Source organism: Akebia trifoliata, chromosome 5 (genome assembly GCF_017979445.1).
Source record: "Akebia trifoliata isolate Shusen 1 chromosome 5, ASM1797944v1, whole genome shotgun sequence".
NCBI classification, from domain to species: Eukaryota; Viridiplantae; Streptophyta; class Magnoliopsida; order Ranunculales; family Lardizabalaceae; genus Akebia; species Akebia trifoliata.
Genome location: NC_141379.1, coordinates 24,889,042 through 24,916,934, shown reverse-complemented (window position 1 = coordinate 24,916,934; position 27,893 = coordinate 24,889,042). Strand labels below are relative to the sequence as shown.

General features: G+C 35.1%; 1 protein-coding gene and 1 long non-coding RNA gene across 4 annotated transcripts in view; both read right to left on the bottom strand.

Annotated features, from left to right (window-relative positions):
• Positions 1 to 13,816: 13,816 nt before the first annotated feature.
• LOC147401745 (uncharacterized) overlaps positions 13,817 to 27,893 on the bottom strand; it is a 37,340-nt gene continuing 23,263 nt past the window's right edge. Inside the window, exons 1-4 of one of the 2 annotated variants that reach the window (XR_015178678.1) lie at positions 15,476 to 15,557; positions 15,019 to 15,093; positions 14,423 to 14,489; positions 13,817 to 14,194 (exon numbers count right to left, since the gene is read on the bottom strand). This is a non-coding gene — a long non-coding RNA (uncharacterized LOC147401745). Of the gene's footprint in view, positions 14,195 to 14,422; positions 14,490 to 15,018; positions 15,094 to 15,475; positions 15,558 to 27,893 lie in introns of those variants that run through there. The other variant, XR_015178677.1, reaches the window with a different exon arrangement.
• On the bottom strand, positions 15,585 to 22,424 carry LOC147401749 (disease resistance protein At4g27190-like). 2 transcript variants are annotated; one of them, XM_086443132.1, is made up of 4 exons: positions 19,186 to 22,424; positions 17,578 to 17,923; positions 17,396 to 17,492; positions 15,585 to 17,322 (listed from the first exon to the last, which is right to left on the bottom strand). In XM_086443132.1, exon 1 carries the CDS (start codon positions 22,357 to 22,359, stop codon positions 19,219 to 19,221), a length of 3,141 nt encoding a protein of 1,046 aa, XP_086299258.1. In that variant the 5' UTR covers positions 22,360 to 22,424; the 3' UTR covers positions 15,585 to 17,322; positions 17,396 to 17,492; positions 17,578 to 17,923; positions 19,186 to 19,218. The 2 variants fall into 2 exon arrangements, with proteins under 2 accessions (XP_086299258.1, XP_086299257.1); XM_086443131.1 differs by having other exon boundaries at positions 17,438 to 17,492.

The window sequence follows — 27,893 nt, the reverse complement described above, 5'->3', positions numbered from 1 at the left end:
CTTTTTCTTTTTTGTGAAATTTGCACAACGGATACGAAATTTGCACATCGAAGAAGGTTTTTCCAATGCAAATAAAAGATGGAAGCAATTATAAAGAGAGTATGCTCTAATCTTGAAGACATGATTAAAAAGAAAATGAACAGAGTAGTAGAAAAAATTAAGCAAAATCATACCTTAACATTTTTATAATGAAGTAAACTGAGTAGTTTTAAAAAAGGGGGTTCTCAAAATGGCCGATAAAATTATTGAATTAGTTGTTGCTTGAGTTTCTCTATCACGGGCCACTCTCTCGATCCAACACTTGCTTTTACTAGAAACTCATTCTCATCCTGGGACGCAATTGATATGGCGACATCCCGATTCCTGAACTACATCATGCATCTTCATAGAATTTTCTTCATCGCCATCTAATAACAAGCTACAAGCCTTTAATCTTCTAACAAAACCAAGCAATTTGTTTGATGCATCCTCTAAACTTCCCTCTACCCTCAAAAACCCTTCTCCAATTCCATAATCTCTCATCCTATCCAAAGGAATAATGCCTTCCTCCGGGAATAGGCAAAAAAATAAGAAGTAGAGCTTAATTTCTTTGAGATGGTTGTAGTTGAATCTCAGAGATCTAATCACCTCTGGGAATATACCTTCTAATTCGATTAGATCGAGATTTTCTAATGTGCTTAATGCATATTTCCATTCTAATTCTTCTTCCACATCTCTCAAAGATGACCCTAGCGTAACAATCGCCAAAGGTGCACCCAAACATTTTCTATCAATCTTTCGTGCAAAGGGTGACAAAGTAGGCCTTGTAATGACATTACCCACTTTTTCTTTGAATAGAATCCAAGATTCATCTTCAGAGAGGGGGTTTACTTTGATGTCGGTTGAATTCCCATTTTGGAAGGTTGTGAGCAATTAATGGAACAAGGTTGTGTCTAGATCCCAAGCCACACACGGAAATCTAGTTATTGAAATTAATCCATTCTAACATCAAAGCAATTAATTCCAATAACCAAACCCCAAGAACGTGTTGCAAAGCAAATACAAGTAATAATAAAGAAAATAGAAAAATGACTACAACCACAACAAAAGATATACGTGGTTCACCCACATTGGAGCTACATTCACTGGTAAGCCGATAAGTAAAAAATCCACTACTCAAGGAAGAAATTATAAGAATGGAGATTTATACTTACCTCCACCTCTCCGTTGAAACCCACTAAATCTCTATACCCAACTCTAGTAAAAAATCAAATAAAAAATCAATCTCACTCCTGTTGTCACAAGCCTGTGACTATAATATGAAAATCACCCTCAAGGACCTTGACCATTTAGGTTTTACAAGAGAAAAAAAAATCCACATAGAGACTTAATGTTTTCTCACACTCTCTACCAAAGAGAAAAACCCCATTTTATGGACCATAACTTCCATCTAAGGACTTCTTTTGTTTCTCATAAGTTAATAAAAGGAAATCCCAAAAATACTCCACATAAATGGAAAAACCCATCAACCTAATGAAACAAAAGAATGGTGATTTTATATCACCAAAACCCAACAATCTTCACCTTGATTAAAAATCACCCACATGCCATTCCCAATCCACCAAACTTACATTGGCTTGAAATATAGGGAAGTCAAGCTCCATTTCAACTTCTCAACTTGAATCGTCTTCATTAGCATTTCAACTTATTTACTTATGTTGTAACATGAGTTTTCTTAGTATTCATTGGATTGACTATCATCATAATTTGTCAACTTTATTTCTTCACTTAATTCATCACTACTAATGACTATCGGAGATTTTCCACCAAACATCGTCGATAATAAAAAAAATTGTATAGAAAAAGACGATTATGACTTGAAAGGTGTGATTCAAAGGATTGTATTCTAAGGTATTTATAGGCACTCAAGTAATGTGGATGTGACCGTTCATTGGATCTTTTATGAATTGTAATGTCTTCAAACAACTAAGTAGATGTACTTGAACACATGAGGTGAATTATCTTTTCATTAAAAAGTTAAAGTGGATGTGATCATTCACCAAAGGTTCTGTTGCATAAAAATCTATGTTAATTAGAATCGAGTTCGACAGTTTTAATATTATTTAATATTGAACTCGACTGTAGTTAAAAAATTGTCGAGTTCAATAATATTATTTAGTATGAACTTGATGTTCGAGTTGTAGATGATGATAAAATAAAGAACAAAAGAAAAACCTTGACAAGCAAAGGTTGAATCACAAAGACAACGTTAATCCAAAGTTTTTTTACTTCCAATCCAATTCAAATTTATGTAGCCGATTAAAAATAGTTTTCGAGAAAAATTATCTAAAACAAAGTACTAAAATAAAAAAATGTTTAAAATACTATGAAGAGGTATAGATCAGTTGGATCCACCTTCACAAGTTTTATCAATAATTTATAGTTCTTTATTTTTCTCGATCCACTTAATAAAACAAATGTTTGTAGATCGGAATATTAAACAGTTATAATATAACGAAATCGAAAGTATATGATAAATGAAGTCAAGATTATTGGACAATCATTAATTGTTCTCTGTGAAGTGTAGTTCATCTTGAACTAATCAAAGAATGAACCATCAAAACTTTGAAAAACAATCAATGTTTAACCCAATAATAATACTTAACAACTATCACAATAAACTATGAAGCAATTACGAGAACAATAAAAACATTAACAAAATCTTGCTCTAACTTCCTCAATCGATCTAATGGAGAGTTTAGCAAATAGTCATCGCAACAAGAATAAAGTGAAAATAAAGCAAAGAGAACATGAAAGAAATAGAGATGAGAGAAAATGAATTCTTTATTGCTTCTTGACTCTGAAACTAGCTGAGCCTCTTTACAACTTCTGTAAAACTAAGAAAAATAGAAAATAAAAACTAATACTACTGATTCTCTAAATCTAGATGCTTTAACTCTTGGTCTAGTCTCCTATTTATAGAAATACCAGATTATGATTTCTTGTGGGAATTATCGTTTCAAAAACATTACGTGATTACAAAAATACTAAAATCATAGTCCATTGCAAATGCCTTTTAGTTTCTATTGTGAATGCCTTTTAGTATCCAGCCTTCAATACGAATTTCAAGGTAAGACTATCTATGTTGATTGCGCCGCCGTTGTTGACCCAAACACCGTGATTCAAGGCCAAAATGTCTTGAATTTTGGCCATTGGTTTTGTTTTGGATCCTGGATCATAGTGATAACTTTGAATTTTTCTGATTCACCTTGAAACTTTGCTAATATTTCTTGTTACACGTAAATAATAATAATTAATTTCAAAATACATTATTTGATAAAATCAATGATAAATATGGACTAACCATACATTATCCGTAAAGTTCATGTAATAATGACTCTAGAAATCACTTTCTAGACCTTGATTACACCCCCATACCTAGATTTGACTAGTCCCGAGCAAAAATAAAATAAAAACTAAAGTACAAATCACCTTTGTAAGTTACATGACTGCATTTAGTGAATGTAACAAGCCCTTAAACCCCTAGTAGACGAGTTTGACTCATGAGGGTTTGCAGAAAATATACCCACAAAATTCTAACACTTCATAGAAATATAAAACTCAAACTGAATGGATGTAAGGTAAACATAATGATATTTCACAAATCAATCGCAAGTCCTTTACGTTTAGATAAAATTCTAATTTTCCTTCTTTACTTTGGAAAATTTCAAGACTAACTTGAGTACTTGTGCCATTTTTCTGAATTTTGTCTTAAAAGCAACATTTTTTTAGAAACAAAATTTCACCTCCTAATTACAAAAAATGGTCAGTTCTTCCTCAATTCTAACTCGAAACTATGCATCCTGTCTAAGATTGTAAGAGGTGTGGATGTTCACTTAAATACCTCTAAGGGACTTTATCTGTAATATTTCAGCTTATTCACTTTTTTACCATTGATTGCTTTCACACTACTGAATTATTTGGTCTCATTAGACTCTTTTCATTTTATGTACTTTTTTAGTTTTAGTATCCTTACTTTGATTTGGTTCTTTTTCACATCTCTCGACTTTATTTTTTAACTTTTTCATACATCCCCATTTTTTTTATGTTCTTTTTTTCAAAAAATAGGTAGTCCTTTTCAAGGTACCTATTCTAATCATATGGTTGCTGTCTAAGTCATACTAACCCAGTTCTCTTTTTCTTCTAATTAGCCAACCAAGGGACAATGAAGTTATAATTCACTAGATTCGATTTTCCTTAACATTCTAGACAGAGAAGAGGGTCAACTCTTGTTCCATAAAGTCCTATTTTTTATCAATCAAAACTATCGTGATTTTTGAAAGTAATCTTTTAATTTTCTTAATGAGGAACAAAAAGAATGCATGCTCAAAATTTTTTTGGACATGAGCCTAAGATTTGAATTTCATATGTAAACTTTACATATAAGGAGTTTGAAGAAAATATTTTGCCAATGTTAAATATTTTTGATTTTTTTCAATTTTTTCTTAAAACATGAGAGTAAACTCGTAACAAACCAAAAATAAAATGAAATAAAATGCAATTGTGAGTTAGCCCTACCCCTAAACTTAAACGAAGTATTGTCCTCAATATGAAACAATAAAGAAAGGGAGATAAAATGTTAAATCACACCTGAAACGGATTGAGCATTAATTTGCAAACTCTTGTTACAACTATTCTAAAAAGAGTGAGAGTTATAACAATGATAATTTTTGAAATATATTTGTATAAAATGAAATTTTACCTAAGAATTAAAAAAAAAACCTAACTAAGGAATTAAAAACATCATAATCTAAAATTTAAACTCATCCTAATCTAAATTTGAACTCTCAGCAGCTCGTGCACTTGCATGTGCCTTCTAATCAAGGGTTACCTCCCGAAAAGAGCTAAGTTTATTGTCTTCAATCAGACAATGACTTGAGGCTAATCTTGGTACATAGGATCCCTCAGAAATGAATATTTTTCTTGGGGTGGGAGATGGAGAAACGATTTGAGTCGTTGACCATTGACTTGAAAAATACTGCCATCCGATGTATTGAGAATCTTGATGTGGCCGTGTGGATGAATTTTATGAACCATAAAGGGTCTTGTCCATCGAGATTTTAATTTCCAAGAAAAAGGTGGAGGTGAGAATTATAGAACAATACTTGCTTACCTAACTAGAAGGACTTTCACTGAATGTATTTTTCATGCCAAGCTTTTGTACAATCTTTGTACAATTTAGCACTATCATACGTGTTGTTACGCAATTCTTCCAACTCAGAGAGTTGAAATTTTTTATGTTTTCCAACCTTAGTAAGATCAAAATTGAGATGTTTGATAGTCTAATAGGCACAATGTTAGAGTTATATCGAGAGGTGACATGCTTTCCCAAAAATAAGACGATAAGGGGACATGCCGATCAGAGTTTTGAAAATAATACAATAAGCCCATAAGGCATCGGTTAATTGCCAAAACCAATCTTTTCGTGAAGGATTTACTATTTTTTCAAGAATGGTTTTAACTTTGCGATTGGATACTTCGACCTGTCCACTCGTTCGAGGGTGATACGAAGTGGCGACCTTGTGAGTAATAATGTATTTACCATGAGATTTGCAAAAACTCGATTGCAGAAGTGCTTACCTCCACGCTAATTATCGCCCTTGGACTACCAAAATGAATAAATATGGTATTTTAAAGAAAGTTTACAATGATTTTGTGATCGTTGGTTTGGCACGCTGTTGCTTATACCCATTTAGACATGTAATCGACTGTGACTAGGATATATATTGGAATCCATGCGAAATAAAAAAGGGTCCTATGAAGTCAATACCCCAAATATCAAAGATTTTGATGATTAGAATGGATTGTTAGGGCATTTTATTCTTTTGACTAATTTTACCTAAACGTTGGCGTTGATCACAAGACTTAGCGAAGATGTGGGCATCATGAAAAAACGTTGGCCAGTAGAAACCGTGTTGAAGCACTTTTACTGTTGTTTTCTTGCCTCCAAAGTGACTACCACAAGCATGGTTGGGGCCAGGGGCGGAGCTAGTAAGGAGCTGGTGGGGGCAATTCCCTTCACAGAACTTTGATACACCCCTATATTTTCAACTAATTACATGTCCCATTTTCCCCCACACCCTCATCTCCCTCCAATTTTTGCCCCCACACCCTCACCTCTCTCCCCATTTGCCCCCACACCCTCATCTCCTTCCAATTTTTGCCCCCACACCCTCACCTTCCTCCATTCAAGTTCTTCAACTATACAACTAATCATAGCTTGCCCCCACTACAAGAAGATCCTTGCTCCGCCCTTGGCTGGGGCAAAAATTGAGTATATATTTCTGATCATGGTTAGAAATGCACCGATGAATTATTTGATATGGGTAGTACTTAAACAAGTATGGATCATCCTAGAAAATCATTTAACTTAGGTGAGAAATCTTATCTTCTATTGTTTCTTCCATGAGATGGGTGTTTGCCCTATTACTAGTGATCGGTTGTAAATCTTGCAAAATAAATGCAGAGATTAAGATTAAGAAATGGACTTTGGGTAAGTCGAATTCGTTCCACAGGGACAATGAGGATTCAAAATCTCATTCGGATAAAAAGGCCAAAACAAAATTAGCAACAGATTTTTCTTAAAAACAAAATTGATTTGTTTAAAAACAGAGATGAGAGTAGCAACTAATTTGTAAGTGAAATTGAAACTGAAAAGAAAGATTGAAAATCTAAGAGAGAGAGATTAGAGAAGTCAAGTAAGCTTTTGCAATGAATCCATAATGTAGATAAATTCTAAATACAACTCAATCCATGGAGCAAGTCATTGCTCATGGATCGGATGGTGGAATAATTAAATCCTTGAAAGTAATTAAAAGATAATCATGAAAACACTAGCATGATTGAGATTGCCCAACTTATCCTCTGATTTTTCACAGAGCATAGCCATTCTTGAACTTATCTAAGTAATGGCTATCTAAGTTGGATCAGAATTATAAGCTGGATTACCTTAATCAGAATAGAATTTTCAACATTAAAACATGTAAGCAAAGCAAGAATTTAAATCTACACTAGAGGGATTAATTTGCTCTGACTTCCTTAACTTCTCTAATGAGAATTTAACCAATCATCGCAAAAATTAAAATTGCAGAAATTAATAAAAGATCAAAGAACATGAGTGAAGAAGATGATGATCGATATGAAATTCTTCTTTTATAGCTCTCCCAAAAATTACACAAACAATGAATGGTTCACTCTTGATGTTCTCACTACACTCAAGATCTCATCCAAAGGAAAATTACAGAGAATAAAAGAAGATTAAAGAGAGGAAAAACCAAAAATTAGAGAAGAAGAGAGCCAAGAGAAGACCCCTTCTCTAAAATCAACCCTCCAATTTATAACATTTGTATTCGGATAATCGGGTCAACTTTTCGGAAGATTCGCTTCGAACGACCCATTCAGTTACAACCACCGAAGCAATTGGAAGCTTCTGTGAAAATCTCGAGGACAAATTCCTCGAAATCACCGCGGAGCACCAAAGCCTAACCGCGACACGGTGACGTGGCGCCCAAATCGATCGAGATTTTTTTGGAAACTTCCTTTCGGCTCGCGTATTGTAACCGTAGTTGTTTCGTGATTTGATAACTTCCACGTGCGCTTTATTTATCTATAATTAACAATAAAATCTCATTAGCTCTATTAATTTGGATAAATAATTTAATTTTATAATTATTTAAAGGAACTGGCATTTATAATGTGATAGAATCCGGGAAATTACGGTCCCAAAGTCAAATAATTGGGACCTTATCAACTAGGTAGTTGATAATGTCAGTGTACCAAAGTGTATCTAGATTGGAGATAAACATTAGTTATTCATCTAAAAAATTCTCGAAGATGGCGAGGAATTCAGAACTTGTTTCAACTATCAGTCTAGATAAGTGGTCAGCAATTACATTCTCGCATCCTTTCTTATCTCGAATTTCGAGATCAAATTTTTGTAGTAAGAGAATCCACCAGATCAAACTTGCTTTGACATCTTTCTTGAAAAAAAGGTATTTCAGCGCTGCATGGTCAATGAAGATGATTACCTTAGATCCTATTAAGTAGGATTGGAATTTATCCAAAGCAAAGACTATTTCTAGTAACTCTTTTTCAGTTATGGAGTAATTGAGTTGAGTATCGTTTAGTATTTTGCTCACATACTGGATGACATGAAAGAATTTGTCAACTTGTTTCCCTAGTACATCACCTAATGTGTAGTCTGAAGCATCGCAGATCACCTCAAATATAAAATTCCAATTGGGTGGTTGCATGTAAACAGCTATTAGAGAGTTCAAAGTTTGCATCCTTAGATAGTAGATTGCATAGGGGTTTGAAAATTTTTCCAAAATCTTTAATGAAACGCTTTTAAAAGCCTACGTGCCTTAGGAAATAATAGACTTCCTTCACAGTATATGGATAAGGTCAATTTTTTCTTTATCTACCTCAATCCCCTTGTGGGATATGATGTGTCTCAACACAATCTCGAAAGTAACTATGAAACTACACTTCTCCCAGTTTAACACCAAATTCTTTTTGCGGCATCTAACTAAGACTAACTTCAGGTGATGCAAACAATCGTCAAAGTTAGATCCCAAGACTGAAAATTCATCCATGAAGACTTCAAAAAAAATTTCTTTCATAACGGAGAAAATACTCAAAATACATTGTTGAAAGGTTGTAGAAGCATTACAAAGCCCAAAGGGCATGTGCCGATAAACAAAAGTCCCAAAGGGACACGTGAGGTTGTTTTTTCTTAATCTTTAGGGGCGATCGAGATCTGATTATACCTCGAGCATTCATAAAAAAAGCAGTAATAGGTGTATCCGACCAGGTGTTCTAGCATTTAATTTATGAATAGGAGAGGAAAGTAATTTTTTCGTGTCATGAAATTCAATTTCCTATAGTTTATATAAACTCGCCACCCAATTTGGATGCGTGTCGACACTAGTTTATTGTCCTTATTGGTTACAACTGTGAAATCGGATTTCTTTGGGACCACTTGAACTGGGCTTACTCATTTACTATATGAGATGGGGTATATAATACTCGTATCTAGCAATTTGAGGACTTCTCCTTGAACTACCTCTTGTAAGATCAGATTCAGTCTCCTTTGTGGTTCATTTGATGGTTTGTAGTTGTCCTCAAGGTATTTTTGGTGCATAACCATAGAGGAACTGATGCCCTTGATATTAGTTATGATCCAACCAATAACTTTCTTATGTTCACGCAAAACATCTAATAACTTCTCTTTTTGTGACTTTTCTAAGTCAAGCAAGATGATAACAGAGAAGGTCCTAGCCTTCCCTAAGAACGCATATTTCAATGTGTCAGGCAACTATTTAAGTTCAAGTTTAGGAGTCTCTCCAATTGAAGGTGGAGGTAAAGGGGTGGGGAGACTCTCTACTTTAGGTTGCTAATTTGAAAAATCCATCTCCGGGACAGATTAGAAAGGCATTTACCTCCCTGATGGATTGTTCTTCATTCAAATTGAGGTCAAATTGGCCTAAGTACTCTTCTAGTGGGTCTATGTTCTCCGCTTCCTTGAATGTGTTGTTGACCAACATATCGATCAAAATTGACTTTTTCCATATCATCCATGTCAGTGGACTGAAACTTGTTGTGGAAGACATTCAATGTTATTTTCATATCATTAAAAGCTAAGGTTATGATCTCATTCCTACATCTTATAACAACGTTAGATGTGGCTAAGAATAGTCGACCCAAGATGATCGGAACATGATTGTCTGGGTTCATGACAGGTTCAATGTCAAATAGAAGTCTTTTACATTGATTATTACATCTTCCACTATCCCTTTAGGAACTTTAACTGATCTGTCTGCTAAGTTGAGAATGATATCCATAGGTTTTACTTTCCTCAAACCTAGTTGTTCGTAAACAGAAAAGGGCAGAAGATTTACATTGGCCCCTACATCTACTAGACACTTCTCGATCATAGTTTTTCCTATATGCACGGAGATTATTTGACAACCTAGGTCCTTGAATTTAGGCACAATTTTCTACTGAATCAAACAAGAAGATTGGACTGTTATTGTAGTCTTTCTAGGCACAAGGGTTTTTCTTTTCACCGTAGTGAAACCATTGAGGAACATAGCATATGAAGGGATTTGACGGATAGCGTCTAAAAAAGGTATGTTAATTTGAACATTCTTGAAGACTTCAAGAACACCTTCTAATAGCTTCCTTTTTTTATTGTCTACTAATCTATATGGAAATGGGGCCTTGGGAATGGTAATCTATTTTTCCATTGGTGGATGTGTTTCTTTTTATTGGTCATCTTCTTCTGTTGAAGGTGCACTTTGGGTATCCTCTTGTGATGGGACCTCATTGGGCATGCGCATTTTGTTATCCACTAATTTATCAGAGCGTAGTGTGTGGACTACTTATACAGAGTCATTAGAGGGATCAGGTTGACTTCCTATTTCATATTGTCCTTTTGGGGAAATTCCTCTTAGGTTAGGTACGGTTTGACTTGGAAATTGTCATTTATTTCTCCCTTAAGAGAAAGAGCTAATCGGCTTAATTGAATCTCAAACTTGTTAATTGATTGTGCATTTCTTTGAGTCAACTGTGCTTGGCCCTGTATGAATTACTGCATTTGCTATTGTTGTTTTAATACATTTGCCATTATTGTTTCTAATACAGAATTTGTTTGTACAACTAGGGGAGAATAGTTGGTCATGGGATCGATTACAATTGCTCTTTGATAAGATGTATGAGGTAAAGATTAAGATGCTTGCGAAACTAAAGAGAGGTTCATATTTGATTGAGATGGCTTGTTATAGCCTTTTTAAAAATCAAAAGTACCACCCTGTTGGATAAGTTTGTTCTAACGATAGGAAAAATTGGGTTGGGATGGTAAGTCTGGCTATATGAATTTGGAGTGGGTTTCCTAAAAGTGCTATGTGACCCAATGGCATTGGCATGTTCTACATTAGCCATGAGATAGTTCTCAATGAGGTGGTCAAAAGTTTCGCATATGTTACATCCGAAAAGTATCTTTGAGGTGACTTGTATTACAGGATGAGCCTCTTGTTGGTTAATTTTAATGCTGAAAATATCAAACTTCTTATTTAAGCTTTGCATAGTACTAACTAGATTAGTCATTACGTTTTTTTAATCAAGATCACTTTTGATCTCATATATGCTTGGTTTATTGGCTCCAAAGTCACTCCTATCAGAGTTTCCTAAATTGGTGATCCAGTTTCGAGTACTTTCAGCAAGTTCTACGAGGAACTTGTAGGCTTGATTTGGAGTCTGTTTCATGACTTTTCCTTTGTCCATAGACTCCAAAAGGATATGTTGGGCTGTAGTAAGACCACAATAGACGAAATTGATCAGTTAGGTTTTATCAATTCCATAATATGGGCATTTTACAAGTAGGTCATTAAAATTTTCTCAGGTTTAAGAAAATTCTTCATCGGGTCTGCCCTTAAAGTTTCTAATGGAATTTTTAATTTGTTATGTTTTTACCTTCGGAAAGAACTTGGCCATGAATTTTCTTGATAACTCGTCCCAAGTGGTGATTAAGTCAGAGGCCATAGAGTTCAACCATGCTGCTGCATGATCTTCCAAAGATAGAGGGAACAACCTCAATTTGACATTTTTGTCATCGAGTTAATCATTTCAAAAGGTTTGACATAAGACTAGAAATTTGTTCAAATGGTTATAGGGTTGTTCGTTTTTGAAGCTATGAAACTTAAGGAGCATATTGATGGTAGGTTGCCATAATTTCAAATTGTGCCACATTGGTTGCTGGCAAGGCAATACAAGAAAGGGAGAGTGATTGTAGTAAGGGCAAACAACTTATTTAGAGTTTGTTGATTTTCTTGGATAATTTGAGGTGGGGCAATTTGTTGAGCCATCTCAGGTGGCTGAGAGATAGGTGAGGAATTGAATTCTCTTATAATCCCTTGAAGTGCATAAGATCTTGTGATCTTGGGATCGAATGGTTCAAGCGGATTTTTTTGAGATCTCCTTCCTAACATACACTAATGATGAACACATATAGTAGGGAGGAATTTCACACGTGCTTGATGAGTTCCTATTGGACTAGGCAGTTCTTAACTATTTCAAAGGGATAGCTTGAGCCTCTAATCCAATTTTCTAAAATTGAAATTAGCCAGTTTAATCCCTAGATAAGAGGTAGTGCACGATACTGAGCAAGACAATCTTAAATCACCTCTTCGTCTAGAATAGACGTAGTCTATCCCCCTAGTACAACAGGGTATAACGAGGCAGGATTGCACTTAGGCACTGACTTTGATCAAGAAGTGTAATTGGTGTAACTCAAGCTAGCTTTGCCTATTGAGCTCGATGAGACATATGATCGAGTTTAATTGGATTTTAATTAATTTTAGGCTTGTGTGAATTAATTTCTTAATAGAGCAAGAAATTGGTGATGAAATCAAATTCTTTTGTTGTTCATGCCATCCTCGTAAGGGTGTCAATTTTACTAATGTGCAATCAGAAGTGTGCAATTAACTTATAAAATTCAATATAGAAACCCACTTGCAAGGCTTGTGAGGGGGTTTTAAGTTTTACCTTCCGTTCTAGACAGATGATGATTGAGTTGAGTAAACTCGGGCCACGAACCCGAGGAGCCGAGACAGTTACGTCTCACTGACGTCCTCCCTTAATTCTATTACAATCTGAGCCTTCTCGGAATAATTAAAATTAAATTATGAAAATAAATTAAAATTTTCTAAAAAGAAAATCCTAATATAGTTTTATTCTAAACAAAAAGAAATTCTTGTTTCTTCATCAAAGAATTGGATCCGAGTGGTGGAATAAAACTTTCCAACCTTCTCGTCAAATCCTTCAGTTGAAAATAGAAGAAAAAAATTAAAAGTAGAATTCTAGAAAAATTATGTGCTTATTAGAATCCAGAAGTCTAAAAAAAGACTCTGACAATACTTGAAGTGCGAATTTCGAGGTTTGACCGTTGTGCCTTAGTTGACTCAAGTGCTATCTGATGAAATTGGTTCAAATTTTAGGATTTTGTTTGTACTAACTTCTAGAATCCAATATTATTTTGTTTTCAAATTTTTCTAAAATAAAAATTTTAATCGACAGAAAATCGAATTAAATTTTCAGATAAAAGATATTGGATTACACCGTTGTCCCCCATAACGGCGTCAATTTGTTCGAACTGTAGATGATGATAAAATAAAAAACAAAAGAAAATCTTGGCAAGTAAGGGTCAAACTAAAAAGAAAACATTAATCCAAAGTATTTTTACTTCCAATTCAATTTAAGTTTATGTAACCGATTAAAAACAGTTTTCGAGAGAAATTATCTAAAACAAAGTACTGAAATAAAAATGTTTAAAATACTATGAAGAGGTGTAGATCAATTCGATCCACACTCACAAGCTTTATCGATGATTTATAATTCTTTATTTATCTCGATTTACTAAATAAAGCTAATCTTTGTGGTTTGGATTATTAAATAGTTATGATAGAACGAAATCGAAAGTACGCGATAAATTAAGTCGAGCTTATTGCATATCATTAATTGTTCTCTGTGAAGCATGGTTCATCTTGAACTAATCAAAGAATGAACCATCAAAATTTTGAGAAACAATCAATGTTTAACTCAATAATAATTACCTAACAACTATCATAATAAACTATGAAGCAATTATGAGAACAATAAAAATATTAACAATATCTTGCTCCAGCTTCCTCAACCAATCTAACAAAGAGTTTAGCCAATAGTCATCGCAAGAACAATAAAGTGAAAATAAAGCAAAGAGAACATGAAAAAAATAGAGATGTGAGAAAATGAATTCTCTATTACCTTCTTGATTCTGAAACTGGAAAAGTCTCCTTACAACTTCTGTAAAACTAAGAAAATAGAAAATAAAAACTAATAATACTAATTCTTTAAATCTAAATACTTTATATCTTGGTCTGGTATCCTATTTATAGGGAAATCAGAGAAAGACTTCTTGTGGGAATTAGGGTTTCGAAGATATTCTATTATTACAAAAATACTAAAACCCTAGTCTATGGATTGTTAGCGTTGACCGCATCGCTACTGATGACCCAAGCGCTAAGGTCTAAGTAAGCCCAAATGTCTTGAATTTTGGTCATTGGTCTTGTTTCGGATTTTTCTGATTCGCCTTGAAATTTTGCAAATATTTCCTGTTACACTACAATACTCGGGTAATTTGGATACCAGAAGAAGAATATAAATGAGGGTAGAAAAAAATACACATAATAACAAACTCAATTTCAAGAATCAAAAGGTCAAAAGCTTGTAGCTCGCGGGGAATAAAAATCCAAAGCTAGGATACTTAGATGAGAGACCAAAGTTCACTAATCACATGATTAATTGAAAGACATTCATAGTGAGCTAAAATTGTTGGAACTGTAGATACCTTGAAGGAGTTTGAAGAGGAGGAAACCCAAAAGAGTGCGATGGACCCACGTATGTTACTCTATCACCTGCAAAATTCACAAATAATGATGAATTTCAAAAAAAAAAAAAAAAAAAAAAAACCAAGTACGCAAAAAATTAATGGATGGGCAAGTGATACCACGTAGAAAATTAAAAATTTACAGCACGATTAATTATATATTATTTATTAAATTTTCAATCCCCATTGGATTTGAGAACAAGGAAATGAAATGAGGCATTTCTAGATCCAAGTCAGCAATATGCCTGTTTTAAATGTGTGGTTCTTAGTTTACGCAGTTGATGACTCCTTTTTTGGCAGAACTTGGGAGCTAATAGTAGAAGAACCAATGATATCAGCCTCAATACTAGAAGCAGGTTTCTTATGCTGTAACGTATCTGCCTGTGCAATTCATTGGTTTGTAAATACTCTAGATCTTTCTGACCTTGAAAAACAATTACAAATTTTAGCAGATGTATGTTGAAAACAATGATCATTATTACGGTGTGTTACTGTAACAACGGCAATAGAACCATTTCTTTAACCATGATTACCCAAAGAAAGTTTGTGAAGCTTACACCAGGCAACAGGAGAGAACCAACTATAAGCAATGTAGTATCGGAATGTTTGGCCAGCGCCTTTGTCAAAATCACCTGGTATATTTCAGAACCTCTTAGATTAAAAAAAAAAACAAACCAAATAAGTTGGCACATACAACAAAGAAAAAACCCCTGATTCCATTTACATCCTTACTAAATACTAAACAAAGTTAACTACAATAAGTAGAATAATTTGAGGCCTAAGTACTTTGCTCACAAATAACATAGTGAACTACAATAAGTAGAATAATTTGAACTACAATATGGCCTTCTGTGGAAGAAAATTCTAAAAACATGAAGCTCATGTATATAGTTTCTGTATGCCTTATCTATGAACTAAAACCTTATAGAATTTTCCACATCTCTACAATATCCTCACTTATAACATTATATGTAAATATAGCAACCAAAGAAGTAAGAAGAAGAAAAACAATACCTATATATTATTTGGGCTTGGGACCATCCTTTTCCCTCCTCCTTTATCCGGGCTTGGGACCGGCAATGCAAAACATATAATTTTACATTGGCGGAGTTAAAAAGGGGTTAGTTAAAAAAAAATAGTTAAACAACTACCTTTATACAGGAAATAAAAAGATATTAAAAGGGTTAGAGATCCATGTATAATGGAACAACTCTAGAGAACTACCATCAGTACCTCTTCGAGGCAGAAATTCTAAGAAAAAATAGTACTAATATAATAGCAGCCTCGTCATCTAGAATGTATGAATAAAGAATAAAATCAGCATTATCAAGGAAATATCCAAAGCAATTTTTACAAATCAAGGAGTTAAAAGACAACATCTAAAAAAATGTAAGGAAATATTCTAGTTCATAAGGCCCCCTCAATACCCAAAGAAACACCAGATATATATGAACTATTTCCCATCTTCTCATTCACTGTTAGTGCTAGATTGAGGATATGTCCATCAAGCAGAGGACTTGTGTTATTGTCTAATTCTTCTATAAAACAAAATCAAAAAATCTTCGAAAGCAGATGCAAACTCACTAACGCTAGAATAAGAACATGACACTAGAAAGAATTGAACAAAACTACACTAAAAAAAAAATTGTTCTTCACCAATTCATTAAAACTGAGCATCGTGATTTACTTACTATAAGTTATCCTAAAAAGCTAAATCCAGATATTGAATTTATCAATCCTTTAATATCAGTGTTCTCAATATTCTCCAAATGACGTTTACACAATAACATTAATTGTTATAGGCAGCCATCAACGAAGATAATTTAAAATGATTAGGGAAGGGGATCAAATAAAACCCTAAAATAATTAAGGAAAATATGAGATTTGATTAAATGCTTTCACATACCTGAAGCTTCGATCACAAACCTAGCAGAAACTAACTTCAAATTTGAAAGATTGATTAAAATGATTAGAGCGGGGGAGATTGAACAAAGCCCTAAAACTGCCAAATCAAAATCTGATAGATTCAAAATTTGAGATTTGTGAGTGAGAGATCGAGTGAAGATTTTTCAATCAAACTCCGATCGATTCAACCCTAAAACTCCCAAATTGAAATATGATTGCGTTTGATCATAGATTCAAAATTTGAGATTATGTGAGTGAGAGATTGGGCGAAGATCTTTCAATCAAATCCCGATCGATTTACTTTCCAAAATAAAACAAAAAAAATTCGATCAATTTACTTTCCAAAAAAAAAAAAAAAAACTCTGATCGATTATGTGAGTCACATAGAGAGAAGAGAGACAGAGTCAAGTGAGACAAAGAAGACAAACAGAGTCGAGTGAGAAAGAAGAGAGATAGAGTCGAGTGAGAGAGTGTGATTGAGTAAGTGAGTGAGCGAGAGAGAGAGAGAGAGAGAGAGAGAGAGAGAGAAATGAAACCGAGTGAGTCAAGAGAGTCTAATTAGTTATTGTTGGACACCATTGCTTAAAACAACAGCTTAAAGCCATTGTTTTGCCACAAAATACAGTCGCTTTCTACCCTTTATGATGTAGTGTCCAGAAGTTAGGGTACATGTTTACCCTTTCTTTTGGTCTTCTTTTGATCAATCCGCTCCATTGCCTTTGTGTACCCTTCTGCAAGGATCTCTGCATCAATTATACAGGCCAATACAAGGTTAGTAGGCTCGTCATTCCTTTTATGCAGACCCAAGGGGAGACTGAATCCAATCTTGTTTGAAGGTCGACCACACGCCACTCAAGCAGATCGAGCTTTATGAATCATTCTTCCTAACTATTATTGTAAAACAAGTCATAGAACTTTGAGCCTGTAAGTCTGTTTTTGTACAGAGCTTACTGTGCCTGAAATGTTGAAGGACATCATTATTTTACGCTACAATATCCTGAGACAAAGAATGAATTATAACATACGGACTGAGGTAACATAATTTCACTGGTAAATGGATGTTGCTCTCACCGGATAGAATTGCATAAAGACGGTTTCGTTGGAAGCCCATCATCATCATTTGTTCCTAGAGAAAATTGAACAATCTGTAACACTATTCAAGTAAACCAAATATCAAATGAACACAACTTAAGTTTAGAAGGATGTCATACACTTCATTGTATTTTGTTGCAATCTGACCTCCACATTCACCAAACGCAAAATGTTGCTGAAAGATGCCAATAGAAACGCAACACTACATTGGTGATCAATTCTCTGCTAAAACGGGAAGCAACAGCTGATTTTGATATTTTTTTTTGGTTTGGCCATTTCAAGAACTCCTTCCAACTCTTGCAATACTCATTTAGCTACATATTACATCTTTAAAAAAAGGTCCTTAATGCCAACTATCCACAATTGAACGAAAAATAGAAAAAGGAAAAACAAACAAGTCTTTAACTAACTACTACATCAACTTGCTGCGATCGAATGAACAAACTGCTGCATCAACTAACTGACCTGCAGACATGAGCCATTGATAAGTGCAATATCCATTACTGAGATTCCATAACTGCATTTATACTTCTATAATTTAGTTCCACAACTAATAATAAAATAATTCAAAAGAAGACATAGGAAGCTAATCTCTGTTGTGATAAAATATTGTATTATTAAACAACTGAATTTGTTATGGTATGTTGCAAATTCACTCCAAGAATGTTTGGTCCACCAGTGGAGAAACAAATTTTGATCCATCACATGCCAAAGATGTCATGGGGTCCATTCTTCCCAGTCCACCGAAAATGTGAATATTTGGCCTACTCCATGGTGGACCAAATCAACAGAACAACAGCATGATCGATAGATATTGATACCTCAGACCCAGATATCCCAACACATTATATGTTAATTTGTACACTAAACTATTTTTAAAGTATTGGCTACAAGGGAGTGATAGGACCTTGAAAGTTTGCTGAAGGAGTATTTCAATGAGTGAAATTATTTGAATTAACAAAATACATGACTTTTGATTGAATTAATTGGAGTATCAAGATTTGTTCAGGCAGCCCCGAATTTTTAGCTTAAGCTCTCATGATAACGATTCTGATAGCATCAAAGGTACACAATGTGAAAAAAGCCCAAATTTGATGGCCCAAGGCCATCAAATTTCATAAAATTCGACGGACCAAAAGGTCGAATTGGCGTCGAATTTTTCATTGTCAAATTTTTTTTTCAACAGGCTAAATCTGTCAAATTAATGAAGGATGAGAGAAATTCGACAGCTCTAAGCCGTCAAATCTGGGAACATCAAGAATTTTGACCGTCCTAGACCATCAAAATTCAGTTTCTAAAATTCGTGGGCCTTGGCCCGTCAATTTTTTTTTGTAGAAGTTTCCAGTTTTCACATAGTGGTATATTACCATTTCGTGAACGAAATTCCAAATTCAAATTCCGGATAACTTTTTATTTTAATTCGCAAAATGTGAACAGCGAGATCGCAGGTTTTCCAAGTGACAATCTCATGGCACCCTCTTGTTTATGTTTCGGAAAAGCATTTTTCACCTTTCTCCATTTGTCTATGCTTTTTGAGAAAACTACGAGATAGTCACTTGAAACCTGAGAGATCGTCACTTGAAAAACCTGTGATCTTGCAGTTCACGTTTTGGGAACTAAAAAGAACAGTGAGCCGAAATCGGAATTTCATCAAAAGTTGATTACATTGGGGGAAATTTCTATAGTATTAATTGGAGTATGAAGATGATGATGATGTTGGGTCTCACCTTTTCATCAGCATGATGAAATTAAGGAGACGTTCAATCTTCTTCATCTTGCAATTCAAATTCAAATTCTTCCTTATCTTCTGATTTTTCTTCATCTTCCAATTCCGATCCCGATCCATCAGTTTCTGTTGCCGTATCCCATACTACACCCCATTCAATATCTGAGATGTCATCAACTGGGTAGGATTCATCTTCTAATTGTGGGCTGAAAGGAAGCTTCTTCAAATTTGGACATTCGTACACTGAAATGCGTTTTAAATGGCAATCGAGAGGGAAACTTCCTTGGCAAATACTTGTTAGACATTTCAAGTAAGCTAGTTTAAGATAACTTAACTTAGGTAACAAACCCCCCTGATGATCTGCTACTGCTTCCTCTTCCTCATCCTCTTCAATTGCGATTATTTCTTCCAATTCATCACAGCATAATACATAGAGCGTTTTTAATTGCTGAAGACAGCGAGCTAAGCCAAATGAGAAGAGGTTCTTCAATCCATTGCATCGTCGGATTATCAAAATTTGCAAATTTTGAAAGGTTTGGGTGCATGAAGTCTTTTTAACGGCAACCATATGCTGCTCATCACCATCATCATCCCTCAATTGTCTCAAGGATGGTGGTGGTGGTAGCCCATGCACAATTTTCTTCATGTTGCGCATGTTCTTAATTTCTAATCCCTCCAAACGTCCAAATAACGAATGTTTTGGACCCTCATCTTCGTCACCAATGCTCATTAGATACTCTATCTCATCACATGCACCTACACCAAGCCATCTTACCGCATCCAACTCTACAAGATTATTGAATAAAACGTGGCAGCTCGACGACTTCAACAATAACACATTGGCTTTCTTGCATAATATCTTTACCCACTGGGAAATTGGACTCACCCCATCCATTTGGAACATTTTCCAGTTAATTAATTGAACCTCGATGCTATCCAAAGCACCGATATTAGAACGTAGGGTTGCGAAATAGGTGTCTTTTGTGGGACCCAGGAATACAGCAAATTGTTTTAGATTTTCCCATGAACATGAGGTTATTTCTGTAGATGCACATTTCTTGTTTCTTACATTGATTTGTAGTTTGACTAGATTTGGTAATGATGCTACCTCTGCAAAGCTAGCATTCTTCATTTCGCCTCCACCTCCACCTTCATTTGAATATCCCTCCTCCGTGTCGTCCCACTCCCCAAAGCTATCCCACATAAGCAATTCTTCCAATTTAGTCAGCCTTGACAAAACATTCGGTTCCACACATTTAAGATTTGTATCCCCCAAATCTAAGCACCTTAAATTGGTGAGATTACCAATTTCTTTTCCCAACCTGCGTAAACCTGAGTGAAACAAACGAAGTATCTGCAAGTTCTTCAATTCTCCAAGTACGGATATGCTAGTCAATGCATCACATTCTTCTAGGTACAGAGTCCGGAGATTTGTGAGGTCTCCAAGTGACTTGATTGACTTAAGAGAAGTGGCACGTAGATCCAAGACAGCAAGTGCTTTCATCCTTTCAAAGAAATTATCTTCAATTATTTCTAGATTCCTATTTTGATTTAGTAGTAGGGTTCGGAGTCGTGGGCATTCCAATGGACTTTGGAGCTTAATTTCCGAATTCCCCATGAATGAAATGTGTCTGTATCTATTGAGTTTCTCCGTCTCAGGCCACTCTCTTGATCCTTCACCTGTTTTTACCAGAAACCCATTCTCATCTTCGGACGCAATTGATATAGCGACATCCCGAACCACATCATGCATTTTCACAGAATCGTCTTCATCGCCATCTAATAACAAACCACAATTCTTTAATCTTCTAACAAAATGAAGCAATTTGTCTGATGCATCCTCCAAACTCCCCTCTACCTTCAAAAATCCTTCTCCTATTCCATAATCTCTCATCCGATTCAAAGGAATATCGTAGTCCTCCGGGAACAGGCAAAAGAACAAGAAGCAGAACTTGATTTCTGACCCTATCAAATGGTCATAGCTGTATCTCAGAGATCTGATCACTTCTGGGATTATACCTTCTAATTCGATTGGATCAGGATTTTCTAATGCCCTTAATGCATAATTCCATTCAAATTCTTCTCCCACATCTCTCAAAGATGACCCTAGTGTAACAATTGCCAGCGGTGATCCCTGACATTTTCTTACAATCTTTTGTGCAAGGGGTGTCAAAGCAGGCCTTGTAACTACATTTCCTGCTTTTTCTTTGAATAAAACCCAGGATTCTTCTTCAGAGAGGGCTTCCACTTTGAATTCAATTTGAATTCCCATTTCACGACAAACATCACGTATTCGTGTCGTGATGATGACTTTGCAGCCTATGTTTTCAATTCCACTAGGAATTCCAATATCAGCAGCAATCTGCAATTTCTTCCACACGTCGTCCAATATTATAAGGACCGACCCCTCATCCTGCAACCTCTTGAACAGTTTATCGGCTCTTGCTTGTGGGTCACTCTCACCCCTAAGCTTCAAGCTTAGCCTGTCCCCAATTTCATCTTGAATCCTTTTGAAGTCTGGAGAGCTGGACACGGTCACCATTATAACTTTCTTGAAGAGTTGGCTTCCTTGGAGTTCATTGTTTAGTTTGTGTACGAGGGTCGTCTTCCCTATACCACCCATCCCGTAAAGCCCGATGGATCTGATGCGCTCATCACTTAATGCCTTCATGACCTGATTCATAGTCAAATCCCTGGATGGCAATCCATCTACTTGATGGGTTCGCACTTGTACGACACTTGGAGGAGCTGGATCATGAGAAACTGTACTGAAATTTCCCTTTGCTGGGAGTTCATTGACAACAGGTAACATCTGCAGTGCTTGTTTGCTTAACCTGCGACGCGATGTCCAATCTGGACACAATCCCTTGAAACATCTCTTGTTCTCCCTCTCTTGTTCATCTAAACTCATAAATTTCTCCCAAGCAGTGTCAACCTCTCGCAACCAGTTAAGCACTTCTTGATCGATTTCTTCCAATTTCCTGCGTGCCTCATCTACAGAGTTTTGCACATCACTTCTCTTTGTACTCAGACGACTAGCTTGGTTCCTGAGGTTCTCAATGTTCTTATCAAAATTTATAAGATAAGAAATTTGGCGCTTAAGAGGAACAACCAAACACTTGCCTAATTCTGTGAAGGGCGTAACCAAGATAGACAAGAGTGCCATGGTGGCCATCTTCGTAGAACACAAATGAGCACTAAATTTTGCAAAAGTAAAGAAGAGAAGAAAGGTATGGTGTACCTCTTAGTGTTCACACAAAGATGAAGGTGGAAAATTGTGAAGCAGTACAAGAACCAATCTCAATCCTTCTTGCAAAATGAGTAAACAAACATCATCAGTAGGCACTAAAAAAAAAAAAAAAAAAACAGAAAGAGTAGAGAAGAGCAGAAAAAACATATTATGGTCGTTCTATGTTAGTAGTTATTACCTTTCGAAAATAGATTGAGTCGTACGTAGAAGGGAAGGGAAGTGGAAAAATGAAGAAAGTAGCTAGGACTGTTAATTTTGGAAGATGAGATGAGAGGTTTGTTTGCAATGTTTTCAGTTTAAGTGGTACAACTTATGATGAGATACTTTTTAAACTTCCTTTTTTTTAATTATGGAAAAATAAATAAAAAAATTAGTGTCAACTTGAGCAAGTAGACCAACACCAATTTTATATTGACATAATTTTATATTCTCCTTTGAATATATGCGTACATATATTAGTATTTTTGATAATTTAGTATCTAATAGTATACTAGGGATTGGGGAGGAGGGACGGATATTTTAGTCATTTAATGAAATAAATTGCATAACCATCCTAAAATCATGTAATTTTGCATTTTCATTTTCGGACTTTTCTAGCTCTCTGTCAACATGACCGTTACGATATGAGTAAAAACTCATATTTCCTAGAGATCAGTTTCTAGGGATACACTTTTTCCCAGGGATACATTTTTCTTGTAAATCCCAAACATCCCAATGGTCACGTTGAGACCCGTGGATTGAGCCTCGCATTTTCCTTTTCATACGATTCCCAAAACTCCAAAGCAAGATGTAGATGTAAGTCACTTCTGGCTATTTTAGAGTGCAACCCCAATGCTTAGGGGTCTATTTGTTACGGGTTTTATCAACGGCTTTTGGGGCTTTGAGTCAAAAAAGCTAGAAAAGCACATCTGTTGGTAACGACTTTTGCTTCAACAACTTTTGTGGGAAACCTAAAACTATGTTTTTGAGAAGCCTTGTTGGATTTGCTTTTCTCGTGAGAGCCACTAATATAAGCCAACACCGAAAAATATATGGGGGGTGAAATGACGGTTCCCCTCATTCTTAACTCATCGATTAAACAACATTATCAATTTGATCTCTCTCTACTACTTCGTCTACTACTTTTTGTTATCATCTATAACAAACAAAATTCTCCTAAAAGCAATTACTTAGACTTTGAAGTTCTGCTTCTCCTAGACCCAAAATCCTGAAATAGAAGTTGGAATCTATAACAAATAGACCCTTGGAACGCATCAAATATTCAATTAAAAAAAAATGCTCATCCACCGCAAGCTGTGAATAAGTGCACACCACCACTTTCTTCAATTGAAAAAAGTTACCTAATTAATTTAGTAGGGAGAAAGGGCCTTACTAAGGCTCATCCACCGTCAAAACAAAACCTCAAGATTTATTACGAATGTCAAGAATTTGTTTTGACGGTGGATGAGCCTTAGTCAGGCCTTTTTTTTCTTACAAAGTTATTAAGGCTAGTAGACTCTTCTTCAATTCCTTCCCACGTTGATAATATTAGAAAGAGTAATGATTTTATGACTCCCACCTTGGACATAAACCAACCACCCCCCCCCCCCTTCTACTTTCCTGACGTGGCATGTGACACAACCGTAAATTTTCTTCCTCGAGATACAAAAGTGCAAATGTTTATGGGGATCTATAGTTGTGTATCCGGAGGAAAGAAAATCTATATATGGTTCTATCACATGCCACGTCGGGAGAGTATGTGGGAGTGTGTCAGAGGAGGGAGTCAGAAAATCACTACTCTATTAGAAAAGTTATAGGAAATGTTAAAATTATAAAAGTTATAACAAAGATTTCTTTGGTGCCTTAGGTGAAGCTTGGGGTTGATTCTGCTAAGGCAATCTCAAGCCCTTACCCAAACCTGTACTCAAATTCAAAATTTGAGTAAAAGGCCAACTTTTCACCCTCCAGCCATTTACTCAAACCCGCATCAAATTGAGTTTTACTCAAATGTAAACTCAAATTGTATATGGGTTTGAGTGAAACTCAAATCTCCAACAGCTAGATTTTGGTGCAAACAGTCAAAAAATAATAATAAATTACCACTTCCACTTCCACTCCTACACCCTTCTTCTCTACTTCTCATCTCATATACAATTCTCCAAAATTTTAATTGTTTTAAACTTTATATATTTTTTATAAACTTAATTTTATCCTTTCATTTTTCTATTTTGTTAATTTTATATTTTAGCAATGGATTGTTATTATCTAATGTTTGATGATTCTCCAAGTTTGGAAGAATCTCATGGAATCAAGATAATTCTCAAAGTAGTCGTGTTCGTGGAAAATCCTTCAATATGATAGAAGATGAATTGCTTTGTAGAGCTTGGTTGATGGTCTCCTAAGACCCAGTTGTAGGTAATAGTCAAACTGTGACGGTATTTTGGGATCGTGTCTATGTTTATTTCTCTTCCCAACCGAATGTTAAACAAAATAGATCAAGAATTTTTTTGTCTCGTCGTTGGTCTTTAATTCAACAGGCAGTGAACAAATTTTTTAGTTTTTATGATCAAGTGCAAATGAGGCAATAACGTGGAATTGGAGAAGCATATAAGGTATTTATTTCAACCTTAAAATTTGTGATAAAGTTGTGAACTTTTGATGTTAATTTTATTTTTAGATTGATGAGGCAAAATGCATGTACCATATTATCAATAATAAAAAAAAAAAACACACTTTACATTTGATACATGTTGGTAAATATTACGATGGAGTTGTAAATGTGAGGAAATTACAACACAATGCAAGAAAACTACATTTTAAGCTTCTTCCCCTTCAACTCCCTCTACACCATAGACTCTGGTATCTCTCGACTCTGATTTGAATCCAGACCATCAGTCTTCAAGAGCAAAATTAAAACGACCCTTTGGTAATAAGGCTGAGAAAGAAGCACGGTTGAAGAAAGCAGTCAATGATGGCAAGTATGATGGTTTTGTAGCCAACAAAACTAAACTTATTGATGTTTTTTCGAATATTTTCATAAAAAATATGGACCGAGAAAAAAGTTGTAGATCATCACAGTAAGATTGAGAATAAGGAGGCACAACTACATATGTTAGTGATGATAAATGAGAGAGATTAAAGAAATGAGGATCGTAAAATCATGAAGATGGATATGACCAATTTAACTCCTATGCAGAGATCATACTACGAATATCTTCAACAACAAATTATTACTCGAAATAGAAATGATAGGTTTTGAATATTTAATGTTTATTTTCATCTTGTATTATTTTATCTATCACTATAATAGTTGTATAATTAATGAATGCAATGTTCTATCTTTTAATCAGTAAAATATTGGATTTGGAGGAAAACATTTTAGAGTTGAGAGGAAATAATTTAGATGAAAGAGAAAATTGAGAAAGAAATGGATTTGGAGGGATACTAGAGGAAAGATGGATGGGAGAAACAAATTTAGATGAAAATTGAAAGAAATATGTTTTTAGGATAAAATAGTAATTTTTAAAACTGATTTGAGTAAAAACTGATGTTTACCATTGGAAACTCTGTATCAAATGAAGCTTTTACTCAAATTTAAGTAAAAATTTGAGTCATGGCTGGAGATGCCCTAAGATTTTCCTGTTTCTTTCATGTAGGACTTCTCTATTGGTGATTCGTATATACTTTGTGTTCTCCATTTTTATATGTGGGTGCTTTTCCTTTTACAAAAAAAAAAACCTTAATAATTCTATCCATCAGAAACATAATATTCTGACTGACATAGTTTTACTAATAAATTGTGACTTTCAGCAATATTAGATCTAAAAATTATGGGATTTTGATGGGTACCTTCATCTCTGTTCTATTTTAATAAGCTTTCCAATTGTAAGGTAATGATTGATGATCATGGCTGATTTCCATCAAATTACTTTGTTCATAGTCTATGATTATGGTCAATCTTGTATAGTTTGTTTTAGAGCCTCCTATTCTCTATCAGCATCAAAATCTTACATTAATTGTATCATCAGATATATTCCATGTCTCGATCATCTCAAATCTTTATCCCAAAATTTGGGCTGGCTCAACGAGTATTGTTCTTTTATTAAATATTGTTTGAAGTCATATCTTCTGTTAGTTCAAATTTTTTGATATGTGCTCCCACTATCTCAGTCATATCCATTGTTGCATTTTGCTCTTTCAATTGACTGAGTATATTAAGAAAGCCTGATATCATGGTCCTTTGCTCTATATGTGATTTCTTGAAGCAGAACACATGGCCATAAGGTCCTATTATTTAGATGAATCGTAGTGATCTGATTAATAAGGTAACACGTTATATTAACTACCTCAGCCCAAAACTCTTTACACAACCCGGCATTGGATCGCATATATCGTGCCCTTTCCAAAATGGTTCGGTTCATCCTCATAATACTTCAAGAATGCCTCATCCTTATATTCTCCACCATTATCGGTTCTCAACCGCTTGATTTCCTTGTGAATCTGATTTTCAACCATTGCTTTCCACTTCTTGAATATTTCAAACACTTTATCCTTACTCTAGAAGATATACATCCATACCTTGCATGACAAGTCATCGATAAAGGCAACAAAATATCTGGATCCTCCCATTGATGTAAATCTTAGACAGACAACATAGATCTGAGTGTATGTAATCTAATGTTCCCTTTGTCTCGTGTATACCTTTGTGGAATCTCACCCTAGTTTGTTTGTCAAACACACAATGCTCAAAGAAATCCAACTAACCTATCTTCGCACCACCAAGCAAACCTCGCTTGCTCAATTCAGTCATCCCTCTCTCAGTCATATACCCCAAACTCATATTCCGTAGAGGCAGAATCTTTATCCTTAGATGTAGCCACTGCTGTCCTTCCTGTTACTTTGCTCCCAGATAAAAGGTACAAATTTTCCATCTTGCTACCCTTAATCACAACTAGAGCACCACGTACAACCTTTAGAATTCCACTTTCTATCACAATCTTGCAGCCATTTGAGTCTAAAACACCCAAAGAAATAAGGTTCTTCTTCAGATCAGGTACATGCCTTACTTGTAGCAAAGTCCTCATAATCCCATAAGCATCTTGATCTTGATTGTTCCTATCCCCACTGTCTTGCATGCCAAATTGTTACCCGTCAAAATGGTACCACCATCTATGTATGATGCAAATCGGTCCCTGTTGGGACATGTGATAAGAGCATCCCGAGTCCAAAATTCACCCCTCTGACGAGAGATCACCGCGAGAAGTTAGTGACAAAACATTCCTGTCATCATCTAAACAGCCTTTGTCACAGCGGCTGTGTTAGAGGATATAAACTTATTCTTCTCTTCCTTACCCTTAAGTTTAGGACAATCTTTCTTAAAGTGCCCTTTATTGAGATAGTAGAAACACTCCACCTCCTCATGATTTTTGGACTTAGATCTGAACGTATTCTTCCTTAATTTCTTCTGATCTATCCTTCCC